The sequence below is a fragment of the Vipera berus genome (assembly GCF_964194415.1).
Source record: "Vipera berus genome assembly, chromosome: 1".
NCBI lineage: Eukaryota > Metazoa > Chordata > Lepidosauria > Squamata > Viperidae > Vipera > Vipera berus.
The window spans coordinates 225678278-225691934 of NC_138202.1; the positions used below are offsets into that span (position 1 = coordinate 225678278).

Genomic DNA, 13657 nt, shown 5'->3' on the forward strand with positions numbered 1-13657 from the left:
TAGAAACCATTTCTCCCTAGTAACACTATAGTAGCTACAGCCAATAGCAGCAGCCATTACGGGTAGCCCTCAACTTACAGCCATTCGTTTAGTGACTGTTTTAAGTTACAACAGCACTGAAAACAGTGACTTATGACCAGTGCTTTTTTTGTAAAAGAAAAGGTGCTGGAACTCACCCGCCTTGCCTACCCTACAAGGTTCCATCCAAAAAAGGTGCCGGAACTCCGTTCTGGGCATTCTATGACAAAAAAAGCCCTGCTTATGACCATCTTTCACACTTATGACTATAGTGCATCCTCGTGGTCACATGATCAAAATTTCATACTAAATACTGGGGTGTATTTATGACGGTTGCAGAGTCCCGGGGTCATGTGAATCCTCTTTTGTGATCTTCCCAGTCAATTTCCGACAAACAAAGTCAATGGGGAAGCCAGATTCACTTAATGACCAATTGATTCACTTAACAACAGCAATGATTTGCGCCACAGTCTGTGACAAAAAAGTCGTGAAATGGGACAAAACTCATTTAACAACTGTTTTGCTTAGCAACAGAAATTTTGGGCTTAAATTGTGTTTGCACGTTGAGGATTACCTGTACTCTCAATAATGTACACTTTTCCCATTTTTTTAAAGAAAATTTTATTAAATGTATATTTAAAAACAAAAATGGACATGATTCAACTTCCCTGGCTACAACACTACTATTAATATTACCTTATGTTACAGAAAGAAAAACAAAAACTTAAAATACATTCTATGAGAGGACAGAGTATAACAAATTGTACATATAACATCTGTAATTTTTTTGGTAAACTGTCTTTCAGTCATCAGCGTTATATTTACATATCTTTCAGTTGTGTCCTGATATAGGTGCTAATAAGAAGTCCTTTCCTTTGCATCCTGTAATAATTTTAATTTAATTCTCAGTTTTCTACCTTGCCAGATAAATTTGGATGTAATTCTGTTTAAATTTTCAAAAAAAATCCTTACTTAATTTAATTGGTACACATTGGAATAAAAAGAGTAATTTGGGAAGTATATTCATCTTAATTGTCACTATTCTCCCCATAAAGGAGAGCTGCAAGTTTTTCCATCTGTCTAGGTCTGCTGTAATTTGGTCTATTAACTTGTCATAATTTTCTCTTTTGAGTGTAATACATCTTGCCGACAGTTGGATCCCCAAGTACCTTACTCTTTTGGAAGTCTGGATATTAATTTTTTTCTACTAGCTCAGTTTCTTGTAAATTGGACATATTTTAAACTAACATTTTAGTTTTTTCAGTATTGATCTTCAATCCCGCAACATGTCCATAATTTTCCAGCACCTGTAATAATCTTGTTCCAGATTCTAAGGGGTCTTCCAGAATGAAAACTAAATCGTCTGCATAAGCCTGTAATTTAAATGTCTCTTTTCTGATTTCTAATCTTTTAATCAGCTTACCTTTTCAGATTATTCTTGTGAGTGCTTCTAAAGAAAGAATGAGTAATAAAGGAGATAGTGGACAGCCTTGTCTCGTACCTTTTTGTATTTGAATGCTATTTGTTAATTCTCCGTTTATGATTACTTTTTACTCTTGTTTGGAATAGATTGCTTTAAACATATTTATAAATTCCCCCCCCCCCCCAAATTCCATCTGTTTGAGTTGAGTCAACATAAAATTCCATTTGACATTATCAAACGCTTTCTGAGCACCAACAAAAATTAATGCCACTTGTTTTTCCCTGTGTAATTCATAATATTCTAAGATGTATAGTATGATCCTGACATTATGTCTAATTTGTCTTTTAGGCAAGAAGCTGTTTTGGTCAGCTAAATATTTTTTTAATCTTTCTGCTATTATAGTTGTGAAAATCTGTGTTCAGTAAAGAAATGGGCCTATAGTTTTTAATGCAGGTCAAATCAGAGTTTTCTTTAGGAATTAGTGAGGTGATTGCTTCTTTCCATGAGTTTGGGTTTTTTGCTGTGTTTAGTACCTCATTAAATAAATCCAATAGGGTTGGGACCAAAAGTTCTTGGAGGTTTTTATATATTTCAGATGGTAATCCATCAGGGACAAGTGTTTTATTACTTTTTTGTTTTTTAATGGCTTCTATAATTTCCTGGACTGTTATATCTTTATTTAAAATATTTTGAAATTCTTCCGGAACCTTCGGTAAGTCTACTTTCATAAGATATTGTGATATTCTCTCCTCAGTGATCATTTCATCCTCTTTATAAAGATTTTTATAGAATTCATGTCACCCATTTTTCCCCTTCATTTTGATGTACTCTCTCCCCTGCTTGATTACATAATTTACTAATCCATCTATTATCTTTTTGTTTTTTCAATCTATAGGCCAGCCATCTCCCGGGTTTATTTGCCTGTTCAAAAAAAATTGTCTAATGCTTTTTATTTTTTGTGCCATTTCTCCCTTTTCTACAATATTCACTTTTCCCATCTTGATGCCTCCATCCTTTGCTAGCATGAGGACGTTTCACATAATTGTAAGCTTCCACATGATGTCATTGTTACATGAAAATGTGGGTACCTGCTATGCGGAAAGGGCTAGACTTATAAAAGGAGACTAATATCAAAGAAGAATATGTAAACTGGAAGAAGAACATGTAAAGTTGGAGAGAACAACCTTATTTTATCTTTTATCTAAGACTTTAGGGCAAATTATTTCAGCAAATAAAGTTATACACACAGAAAGAAGAAAATATTGTTCCAAGAAAGGCAGAAGTAATATTCTGGTTAAGTTTACTTAACTTCTAATATACCTAGATTTAAAAATGCTATTCTATATATTTATTATGGATAATCCCCATTGATGATAAAGGGTCTTACCTCTTAGAAAACATTCATGACTGCCTTAAATGCATCATTTTCTTAGACAAGTCAATCCATAAATTCATCATAATGTAATCAAAGTATAAAAGAAAACAATAAGATATTATTGCATTGTATGTGAACTATTCAGAAGTTTGCTTGACTTTTATAGCTTGCCCGTCCTATCCTTATGGTATCACCCTTCTCAACTGCAATGGCCAATCTATGACTATTGGCTGGAAGCTTCCAAGATACAGCGGTGGATCAACTATTCTGGGTTATTACATAGACAAACGGGAGGCAGAACACCACAACTGGCATGAAGTCAACTCTTCCCTTGTTAAAGAGAGGATTTATAAGGTCTGTATTGTTGCATACTCTAAATACTTGCAGCCAAGATTGCTTGAGTTTGCCAATTTCATAGCAGATGTGATGGACTGATCCAGATCAGATTCCACAATATAGACTAAGCAGTATTTTATTTTTGTGTATCTTTCACACTACACTTTTTTTAAAAAAAAATAACAATATTATTTTTTCATTATCTAAGTACAAATCCGATATTAACTATATTGATGAACATACCATACACATAGAAATAATAGCAATAGCAATAGCACTTAGACTTATACAACCATCTCTAAGCGGTTTACAGAATCAGCATATTCTTGGGCCTCATTTTACTGACCTCAGAAGAATGGAAGGCTGAGTCAACCTTGAGCTGGTAAGACTCGAACTGCTAAATTGCAGGCAGCCAGCAGTCAGCAGAAGTAGCCTGCAGTACTCCATTCTAACCACTGTGCCATGGCTCTCAATAATGCCTGTTCATGTTCATACACACACACATACAAACATACATTATAAGAAAAAAAATGAAATGTTCAAAACTCATTTCTTTGTTTATTGATTTGTCTGAATCTATTCTATTCTATTCTATTCTATTCTATTCTATTCTATTCTATTCTATTCTATTCTATTCTATTCTATTCTATTCTATTCTATTCTATTCTATTCTATTCTATTCTATTCTATTCTATTCTATTCTTTCATTCAATGGTATCATTTCCAGTCACAATCAATAGATTGATACTGGTTGGATCTGAACAAAGTGGACACTGCACTTGCAGGAAACTGCAAGCAAGGAAAAAAAACTATAGAAAGTTAATATAATGCAATTTAATTCCTGCCTGATTTGAAATTATGCACCCTCTGATGATCCAGATTATCAAACTTGTCTCTCTTGCATCGACCTTCCAAATTAGCAACCTCACATAGAAAGCTTGGGTTATCTCAGCGTAACATAAAGCTATTTGTTGATCCTATGGAAGCAGTTTGAGCTGAGTCTAGGAAAGGACAAAAATATACTTTACTAGGAAACCAGCCAAAAGAGTTGTGATTTGGGAGGTTTCTTTTCAGCCAGCAAAACAGAGTGTTTCTTAATGCCCTCTCCACTCAATAAGTAGTTGTATCTCTCTTTTGTATTATTATTGAGGATGCATATTATGCTTGCTTAGGTCAAATAGTAAGATACGCTGTTCCTCTTTCTCACCCATTGGAATAATTCTCCTTCAGAATGTATTCTGAATCATTCTGATCAAGAAAACCTAGTGTACACCCTATTTTCCTGATCCAATATGGGAGTGGAACTTGCATGAGACTGCAGCAAAGCCTGTGTAGATAGACACAGCTGTAGTGTGCTCAAGATTATTGTACGTTGCCCAGCATTAAATATGATAAATAGGTAAAAGAAATTAGTTAATTTATTGGAATATGAACAATTTTGAACAAGAGCGGACTCAACTCTAGGCTGCCATCTACAAATGTTCACAATGCCAAAAGCTATTTTATCCATTAAGGCAGGGGTCCCCAACTTCTGGTCCATGGATCAGCAGTGGTCCGCAGCATGCCAAAAACCAGGGTGCACAAACAAGCAAAGCCCCATCCACAGGATGCAGGCAGCACATGAAACCATGCCCCCTCTGGTCCGTGGAAAAACTTCTTTCCATGGATCTGGTCCCTGGTGGCCAAAAGGTTGGGGGCCGCTGCTTTAAGGCATCACAGGTCGCTTTTCCATCATTACTTTTGAATTGCAAACAAGCTTCCCTTTTAGGATTTCACCATATTTGTAATCATTTTTATTTTCTTTTTTAAAAAAATCTTGTTTATTCAGCTTTGCAGGAATTAAGTCCAGGTGAAATAAACAGTTTTTAACTGGTTTTCTCTTATTATGAGGTCATACAGTTATTACCTACATTAATTTTGGATTATTATTATTTTTTTAATGCTAACTCTTCTGTAAAGGTAGAGGATTTGCAAGAAAATGCATACTATGAATTCAAAATTGCTGCTACAAATATTACTGGCGTAGGGAAATCATCTGAACCCAGTGAGCTTTTCAAATGTGAGGCTTGGAACATGCCAGAACCAGGTAGGTAATTTGGATATGAAAGTAATTACCATCTTTAACATCGATTAGTGTTCAAAAAATGCTGTATCTTAATAATAATTAACATGCTTGTTTTTAAACCATACTTCCTATGTATCCCATAGCTAAGAGCATGCCCACGTTGTCAGGATTCTAAAACTTAGAAGCCAGGGGAAGATACAGTTGGTTCTGAGGAGCAGCCGTTATGTTCCAAGCAGGAGTGTCTATGGGCTGGGAATGGGGAATTAAGAAGTTAAGATGGCAGCTATGACTGCATAATGGAAACTTTGCCTCTTTTTTACATGTATCATATACATTAAAAAGGTGCAGGAGTTCATCCACATGGTCACAGCTGTCTTCTTCACTTCTTTAACCTTCCACCCACAAATGCTCCTGGTTCCAAGTTTGCTTTGGATTGACTCAGATCTTTCTTTCCTTCCTTCCTTCCTTCCTTCCTTCCTTCCTTCCTTCCTTCCTTCCTTCCTTCCTTCCTTCCTTCCTTCCTTCCTTCCTTCCTTCCTTCCTTCCTTCCTCCCTCCCTCCCTCCCTCCCTCCCTCCCTCCCTTCCCATTTCTCAAAACCCTTTCCTTATTCTGCTTTTACCTTCCCCAACTAAGTGAGTCAGTTCTTCAAACCCCAAAGCACACACTTGGCATTGAAGTATGAGGAATAGGAGCAGGCACAGAAGAAATGTTTGTATCAAGATTCAAGACACCAAGGGAACATGGGACATGCAGTTTTTGAAGGGAAAAATTTTCCCCAGTTCCTGCTTTTTTTAAAAGGTTCTTTAAAGGTTGAAGGTAAAATTTAGATAATTTCCAAGTTTAACCCAAGTTAGCTTTGGATTGTTTGTTTGTCTCTATAATTAAGGAAAGCAAACAGCAATTTATACTTAATGTTTGTTTCTTTTGTTGTGGGGAATATGCCTTTAGGCTCAAGTTTTTGATCCAAAATGAATGAAGCTGTCAAGAAAACAACAATTCTCATGCTGATAGGGAAGGAATTGTTGTTTATCTCCCAGAGTCCTTTCTCTCACCTTCTACTATAGATTATTGCCTTTGTACATGTTTGCAAAGTGTCTGTTGAATTTCAAGCAGTCCCTTCATCTACAACGGATGCATCCGGAACAGAGAAAATGTTTGGTTTATATACAACCTGCTTTGTCCTGCATTATTTGAATAAAAGGGATTGAATAATGAAGTAGGGAGATTGGCACAAATCTGCTCTTGTTCTTTTAATAGGATGTTATTTTAATACTGAGATATAAATATTAATATGGAGAGCTGTCTGCACTGGCATTACTAAGTTCGCAACCAGAAAGACTCAAAAGATGGTGCCAGATTCTTCCTTCCTTTTAAGGGCCCCTCCATCAATGGCCTTTCTGTCAATCTGATATCAATCTTGCATGTGGTGTTCCAACAACATTGCTCTTCCGCCTTGGTGGTGACACAGCTCACAATGCAGAACTTCCACGTAGCAGTTTGTGAAGCTGGAGCTCCAAGGCCTTGGCAACAGGAAAGTTTCCCAGAGTCTGTGGTCTTATCTTGTTTCCTGCTACCTAAGCTGGGGATTTCAGTTGGATTGCATGGGCAACCCTTTCAATCTTTTCATAGTCATGCACCTTCCTTCCTTCCTTCCTTCCTTCCTTCCTTCCTTCCTTCCTTCCTTCCTTCCTTCCTTCCTTCCTTCCTTCCTTCCTTCCTTCCTTCCTTCCTTCCTTCCTTCCTTCCTTCCTTCCATAACAGAGTAACAGAGTTGGAAGGGACCTGGAGGTCTGCTAGTCCAACCCCCTGCTCAAGCAGGAAATCCTATAACATTTCAGACAAATGGTCTCTTTTGATCCTAACACCTCTGCATGGAAATGATTTGGAAAATGCTGGAATAGCTGTACCACTCCCTTTGTAGCTCACAACAAGACCAGCTTTGGTTGTCTGCACTATTAACACAGGATGCAATCAAATTATGACATAAAACAAACAAGATTATGTAGCTAAGGAAATAATGATGGGTGAAAGATCATTTCTGCAATACACACACACATACACACACATACACACACACACACACACACACACACACACAATGTCATACAATGCTCCATAAAACTCATATGTCTTCTTTTTGGAGAAAAGAGGCCTCTTTTAAAAAAAATAGCAATAGTAATAGCACTTAGACTTATATACTGCTTCACAGTGCTTTACAGCCATCTCTGTGCGGTTTACAGGGTCAGCAAATGGTATCTTTTAGATCTGGGCATTACAACAGTTAACTAACATGAATTACTTGATTGATATTAAATTGAAGTTAAGCATTAGCCGTTTTGTCCAAAGTAAGGAACCACTTTTATGATTTGATGGGAGATTTAGATCCAGATCATCCATTAAGAAACTCCACATTTGCGTACCAAAATTGTGTTTGGATTAAAAATGGGACAATATATGCTTTTGATCTCCCAAACTAAAATTGTAATAAAAAGGACATCATATATCCTATGTACCCGGTGAGCTCTACAATATTAGAGCCACACAAACAGATTTCAAACTTACGCATATTTTAATTTGAATCTACTGATTGGTGCCTAGGGAAAAAAAAGTCTCCATTCGGATTAAATAATTTTTAATACACTGGAGCATGTCAGAACGCCATTCTTTTGCCCAAAAATCGGTATCGTCATTTCAGCAATATTGTGGACGTGATGGGGGTTGGCAGATGTGGCACATTTTGTGGCTTGGATTGCTAAATCAAATGTAGGCATTCAGATGCTCAGAGACACAGACTTTTCCTTTGATAGCCAGCAGATGTCTGCTCCTAGTTGGCTTTTTAAAAAAATAAATAAATCTTTTAAATAAGATATATTTATATTTATATTTATTAAATTTTTATACCGCCCTTCTCCCGAAGGACTCAGGGCGGTGTACAGGGCAATAAATATTAAAAAACAAAGTACAATGATGCACCATCCTTTATCTCTTTAGGTCCTCCCTATGATCTTACATTTTGCGAGATTAGAAATACCTCCCTTGTAATACTCTGGAAAGCTCCTATTTATATTGGGAACAGCCCTGTTACTGGATATTTTGTTGACTATAAAGAGGAAGAAGAGGAAAACTGGACCACGTTCAGTGAGAAACCAATATCACACCGTTACTTAAAGGTAAAAACTTGTTCTGTGGGCTGCATTTTTGCTTTAATTTTGTAATTCCGCCAGTCTTAACAATTACACTTAATCAGTGCCTTTTTTGTAAGAAAAAAAGACGCCAGAACTCATATTTTGTTTATCTTTTATTAAAAAAAAAATTCAATTCTTAACATAAATTTAATGTATTGTGTTTAAGGCAAATGTTCATAGTAAATTTTACACTAAAAATTAAAAAAGTATTTTCAATTCACCAACCATTTTTTAAAAGAAAGAAATTATTTACCTTTTCCACGTAGTCAATCGCTGTACACACACCCACACATGTCAGTTGTGTAACGAAACATAACGGTCGCCACTCACAGTAAGCACTCAGCAGGCGACCACACAACCAATCACAAGCCGAGCAGTGCCACAAGCCGAGCAGCGCTATCACAACCAGCGCAGATGAAGTATGGATATATCAGACTCAACACACAAGCAGCACGCGTGCACTGTTTTAATGATTTTGCTGCCGACCTGCTATGCTCGAGAGGGTGATTCAAATCCACATGGACCAAACATCAAATTTTCAAAAGTTACTTTTAAAACTTGGAAAATCCATCAAAATAAGGTACCAGAACTCCGTTCTGGTGTGTTCTATGACAAAAAGCACTGTACTTAATATATTTAAAAATAAGTATGCTGTTAATAATTTACTTCTTTTGGTTGAGCTGTTTTGAGCTCCAGGATTTAGTGATTATGGTCTAAACAACAGATTTCCTGACATTTCACCAAAATTGTACTTAGTATCTTCAGAAACAAGGTGGTCTGCTATGACTCCAGGCAGTTGAGCAGGGGTCCTGTCTTTATAGCTGGGTAACCTAACTTTGATTGGTCTTTGGCTGAGCTATTTTCCAAATGGTGCAGATTGGTGAAGACTCATCTCCATTGGTTCTTTCTTTTTGCCTGATCTTGATTGGTCACTTTGATAGTCTTGGTTCCTGACTGGTCCTTTGCTCATGATGACTTCCGATTGGTCAGTTTTGAAGTGCTGATTCCTGATTGATTCTTAGTACATGCTGGGTTCTAGTTGGTTAATCTAAGCAGCTGTGTCCTTATTGGGTCTTTGTGTAGCAGACCACCTTGCTATGGAAGAGGCCAGACATAGTTCCTAGTGAAACATCAGGAAATCTGCAATCCAGATCATAGCCACTAAACCTTTGAAGCTCAACATTGTCCAACAGATACAGCCCATGAAAGCCTATACCAATTAACCATTTTGTTTGCTATTTTTTTTAAACAATAAACTAAAGTACCAGTCATTCTTTGTCCCTCATTGCTATAATTCTCTTAACCCTTTGTTAACCAGCTTTATGCATTTTATTGTTATAGTTTCTTTTCTATGAATAAGACAAGGGAACCACTAGGGAAGATTTTGGATTTACAAGTTTGCAAAAATGTATTTGACAGAGAGGATCTATTAGAGCCAAACCCAAGAAAGACATATGCTGATTGATCCAACTAGATTTCTTTACTGTTCCATACTTATAGACAGAATCTTGCCAAACTGAACACCATCTATATGCATCTACCATGCATTCTGAGAATTATTAGGAAGAGGCTGTCTTCACCGTCTTTCTCTCACACATAACATCTGGACATCTTACTCCCCTCCCTCCTGGGAATTCACGTCCTTACTACATTCTATCACAGTATCAAAGCAAACTCTTACACTATTTCTTAAGTTCCATGAACTATATATTTGACTTATTAAATCTTCTTGGTGTATCTTCTTTCAGGTCACAGAACTACATGAAGGCAAATGCTACATGTTTCGAGTTCGCCCAGTGAATAATGCTGGTATAGGCAAGCCGTCTGATGTTTCTGAAGCTGTCCTTGTACAGGCTAAGCCTGGTAAGAAATAGGACCTCACTCTGTCAGATTTGTTTACTCCTAAAGCCAAGTTTTTTTAAAAAAACCTTTCATTCTTTTTCAGCCATTTAAAGTTTGCAAAGGTTGGTAGGTTCATATCATAACTGATCAGAACCACAGATGTTCCCACAACCAAATTCGGTAGAAGCACTTGTTCTCATGATATAAAATAAAAACACAGAGCTGCTACTGAAAATTTATCACCTAAAACATGGCTGAATATGCAGGGATTAAGAAATCCAAAACATGGTATTCAAAAGCCTCCAGCTCCCCTTCAGATTTTATTTTGACCTCCAGTTCTTTCTGTTCCAGTTTATCAAGAGATTTGTGGATTCATTTCAGGGAACAAAATGATCCATTTTCCCCTTCAAAGTTGACCGAGGGCATATTAAGACAGGGAATTTGCTGGGAATGATACCTTCAGAAGGATGAGGGACCATAGAAAGATGCAGAAATTCATACTGTATAGCACCAATGATCTCTTTAAACAATACAGAAGATGAGATGACGGGTCATTCGGTATGGTTAAGCGTGCTGGTAACTATGGCAGGCACTGCGGCTGCTACTAGGATAACAAGTCTAGAGGTACTGCATGGATACAGACTCGAGCAATGTCACCAATTTTTTTTGCACTCTGCCTGCTTCTGGCATTTGATTCTGTGAATATGCTGGATGAAGTATTACCAACTTCAACAGTTCTGTTTTTTATTTTTCTGTAAAGAATTCTAAAATTAAGCTGCCTTTCTTTTTTGATTTGTAATTTCTATGAATTCTTTCAGGTTGCAGCAGGAAAGTGAAATAATTAAGAGAACGTTTGGACTAATTAAAGCCAATAAAGCCTTTGTAATGTATTGGGTTTTGTCTTACTAAAGAGTATCATGTGGGGTTAATTGCTGGAAGGTTGTTTAAGCAGGGAAGCTGGCTAACAGCTCCCAGCTCCTCAGACAACCTGTCTTCAGCGCTGCCATTGGCTGCCTCTAGGGTGGCAATTGGTTGCTTTAAACCTATTGGCTGCCACCTATAGGCCAAGGTATAAATAGCTGCATTCGCAGCCCTGTTTCTCAGTTCAGTTCCTGTAAGCAAATAAAGAATGATTCTTGCTGAACTCACTTGCCTCGTCTCATCAATCAAGCAATGAACCCAGTATATAAAAGCCTTAATGACTCAGATTTGGGGAGAACAAACATTTATCCCAATGCTTATATTTCGAACTACAATCCTGTCTTATAGGTACAAAGGAGATCAGTGCTGGTGTGAATGAGGAAGGCAATATTTATCTTGAGTTCGACTGCAAAGAAATTTCAGATGCTTCTCATTTCACCTGGAGTAAGTTCTATGAAGAGATAGAGGATACCAATAAATTTAACATCGAAACCATTGGAGATCAGTAAGTTTGTCAGGTTCTTTATGAATGTTTTTAAAAGTATGGTTCCCTTTAGCAAAATACTGATCTTCCTTTTTTTGCAAATTAAAAACATATATTTCAGCTCTAAACTTTATTTTAAAAATCCTGACAAAGATGATTTGGGAACTTACTCCGTTGCTGTTAGTGATACTGATGGTGTCTCATCTAGTTTCGTTATGGACGAAGAAGGTAAAAACAAAATTTATATTTTCCTCTTAATCTGCACATTTGAGTAAAGCTGTTATCCACATTTTCTTCTTTCTAGGCCTGAAAGGATTTGTTACATTTTTAAAAGAAAAAAGCTATTCATAAAATAAATATTTGGAATTTTAAACCGGCAGAATTGGCATTTTTGTGTTGTAAATATGCATTAATATTTTACAATCAAAGTCTTCCACAAAATTCATTAGGGTTATTCCCTCAAGACATTATTGTATTCAAAGCCAACCTTCACCAACTTTTGTATCTCATGGGGAGTAATATCTCTCTGTTTCTATAGATAATAAAACTTTTAAATGGGCTAGCTTGCTTCTAATAAAGATAGAAATGAGAGCTAAACATTTGTTCGTTTCTTCAATGTTACACTAGTTAATTTTGTCATTTCATTTTGTTATTTGAAAATTGGCAGACCCTGCAATTACTTCCACTTCCTGAGACTTTATTAGCAATTCTAATATGTTAAGTCGAGCTAATCCTAGTCTCCAGTGCTTTGCACAATTTTTGTGAGAGCTTACTGACAGTTACTACATACACTAAAAAACATTTGCTCTTCACCAGATTTCATGCTTTTGCTGAAATGAGACCCCTTTTAAAATGATATGCTATGGAATTATGTTGGCAGATAAAGCAAGATATAGAACCTGTGGATATTTTACCTCATATTTACATTTTAGTGCATTTCTTTATCATTAAAATGTGGGCCATTATTTTTAAACTTGTGTTGCATTGGATTATTATGATAAGCTATGATTTAGCATGAGAACGTGTCTACATTTCCTGAACTATTGTATTTTCCTCACTTTTTAGTGGAGCTGTAAGAAGGTCAAAAATTCTTGCTTCATTATTTGAGCTATAGCCAGCATCAGTTATAGTTGCTTTAATAATCCAGTTTTGAAAGCAATGGTTGAATGGTAGCTTGTTTCTATTAGACCACAATTAAAATTACACATTTGGTGGTTGGATGATACAACTAAAATGAATCTTTAAAGATAGTGCCCCTTCAGGTTTTATCCAAGGGGAATACATGGGATGGGGGTGCAGCTAAGCTTGATTCTGTCACAAGATAGTTTATCATCAAGGTTTGATTCCATCATAGGATGCTTTGTCATGATACCAGAATCCAAACTTTGCCTCTTCTTATCTCCTGTGTTTCAAGGCTTGAATTTTCAGACTTGTGTTCCTTTATTCTAAAGTTTCTTGGTATTTCATGGACTCATACATTCTTATTAATGTTTAGTTTGACAACCAACATATATTAAAACAATAGGTTAAAATTTGCTCTTCATTTCAGAGCTTGAACGTTTGATGACACTAAGCCGTGAAGTCAAGAATCCAAGTAAGTAGGAGGTCTGAATCTAATGCGCAGTCCCTGAAGTAATGCATTTGTACACGGTGATTGAAGTTAAGCAATAAAAACCTTTTTAGTAGAACAGCTTGCTTATCCTTGTATTAATTAAATGCAAATATTAGTTTCTGTTTAAGGGAGATCTTCTTCACTATTGCAAATGTATTTGGATGAATGGAGTCATATGGAATATATCCAATATTTGTTGGATTATGTATTTAAGAGCTGTAAATGGTGAAATAAATGCAGGTGAAGTTTGTGTCCTTAATTGTGCAGAATGTTTTTTTAATAAATACCTGTGATACAGGCAGAAGAGAATATTTGTAGCTCAGGGTTGAATTGTGGCATCCTTGGTGGTTTTCTTGCAGATGTTCCGTTACTCAACTAGGTAGTAGCAATAGCA

The 13657-nt window shown here is 36.4% G+C and overlaps 1 protein-coding gene across 1 annotated transcript in view; it reads left to right on the plus strand.

The window, feature by feature from the left end:
- The window catches only part of MYOM2 (myomesin 2), a gene marked incomplete at both ends in the record, with an annotated part of 89830 nt that overhangs the window by 35794 nt on the left and 40379 nt on the right, over window positions 1-13657 (plus strand). The window contains 7 exon segments of the mRNA XM_081345699.1: window positions 2983-3173; window positions 5118-5238; window positions 8211-8389; window positions 10153-10267; window positions 11516-11672; window positions 11773-11879; window positions 13201-13245. Of these exon segments, the coding sequence (XP_081201825.1) occupies window positions 2983-3173; window positions 5118-5238; window positions 8211-8389; window positions 10153-10267; window positions 11516-11672; window positions 11773-11879; window positions 13201-13245 (915 nt within the window).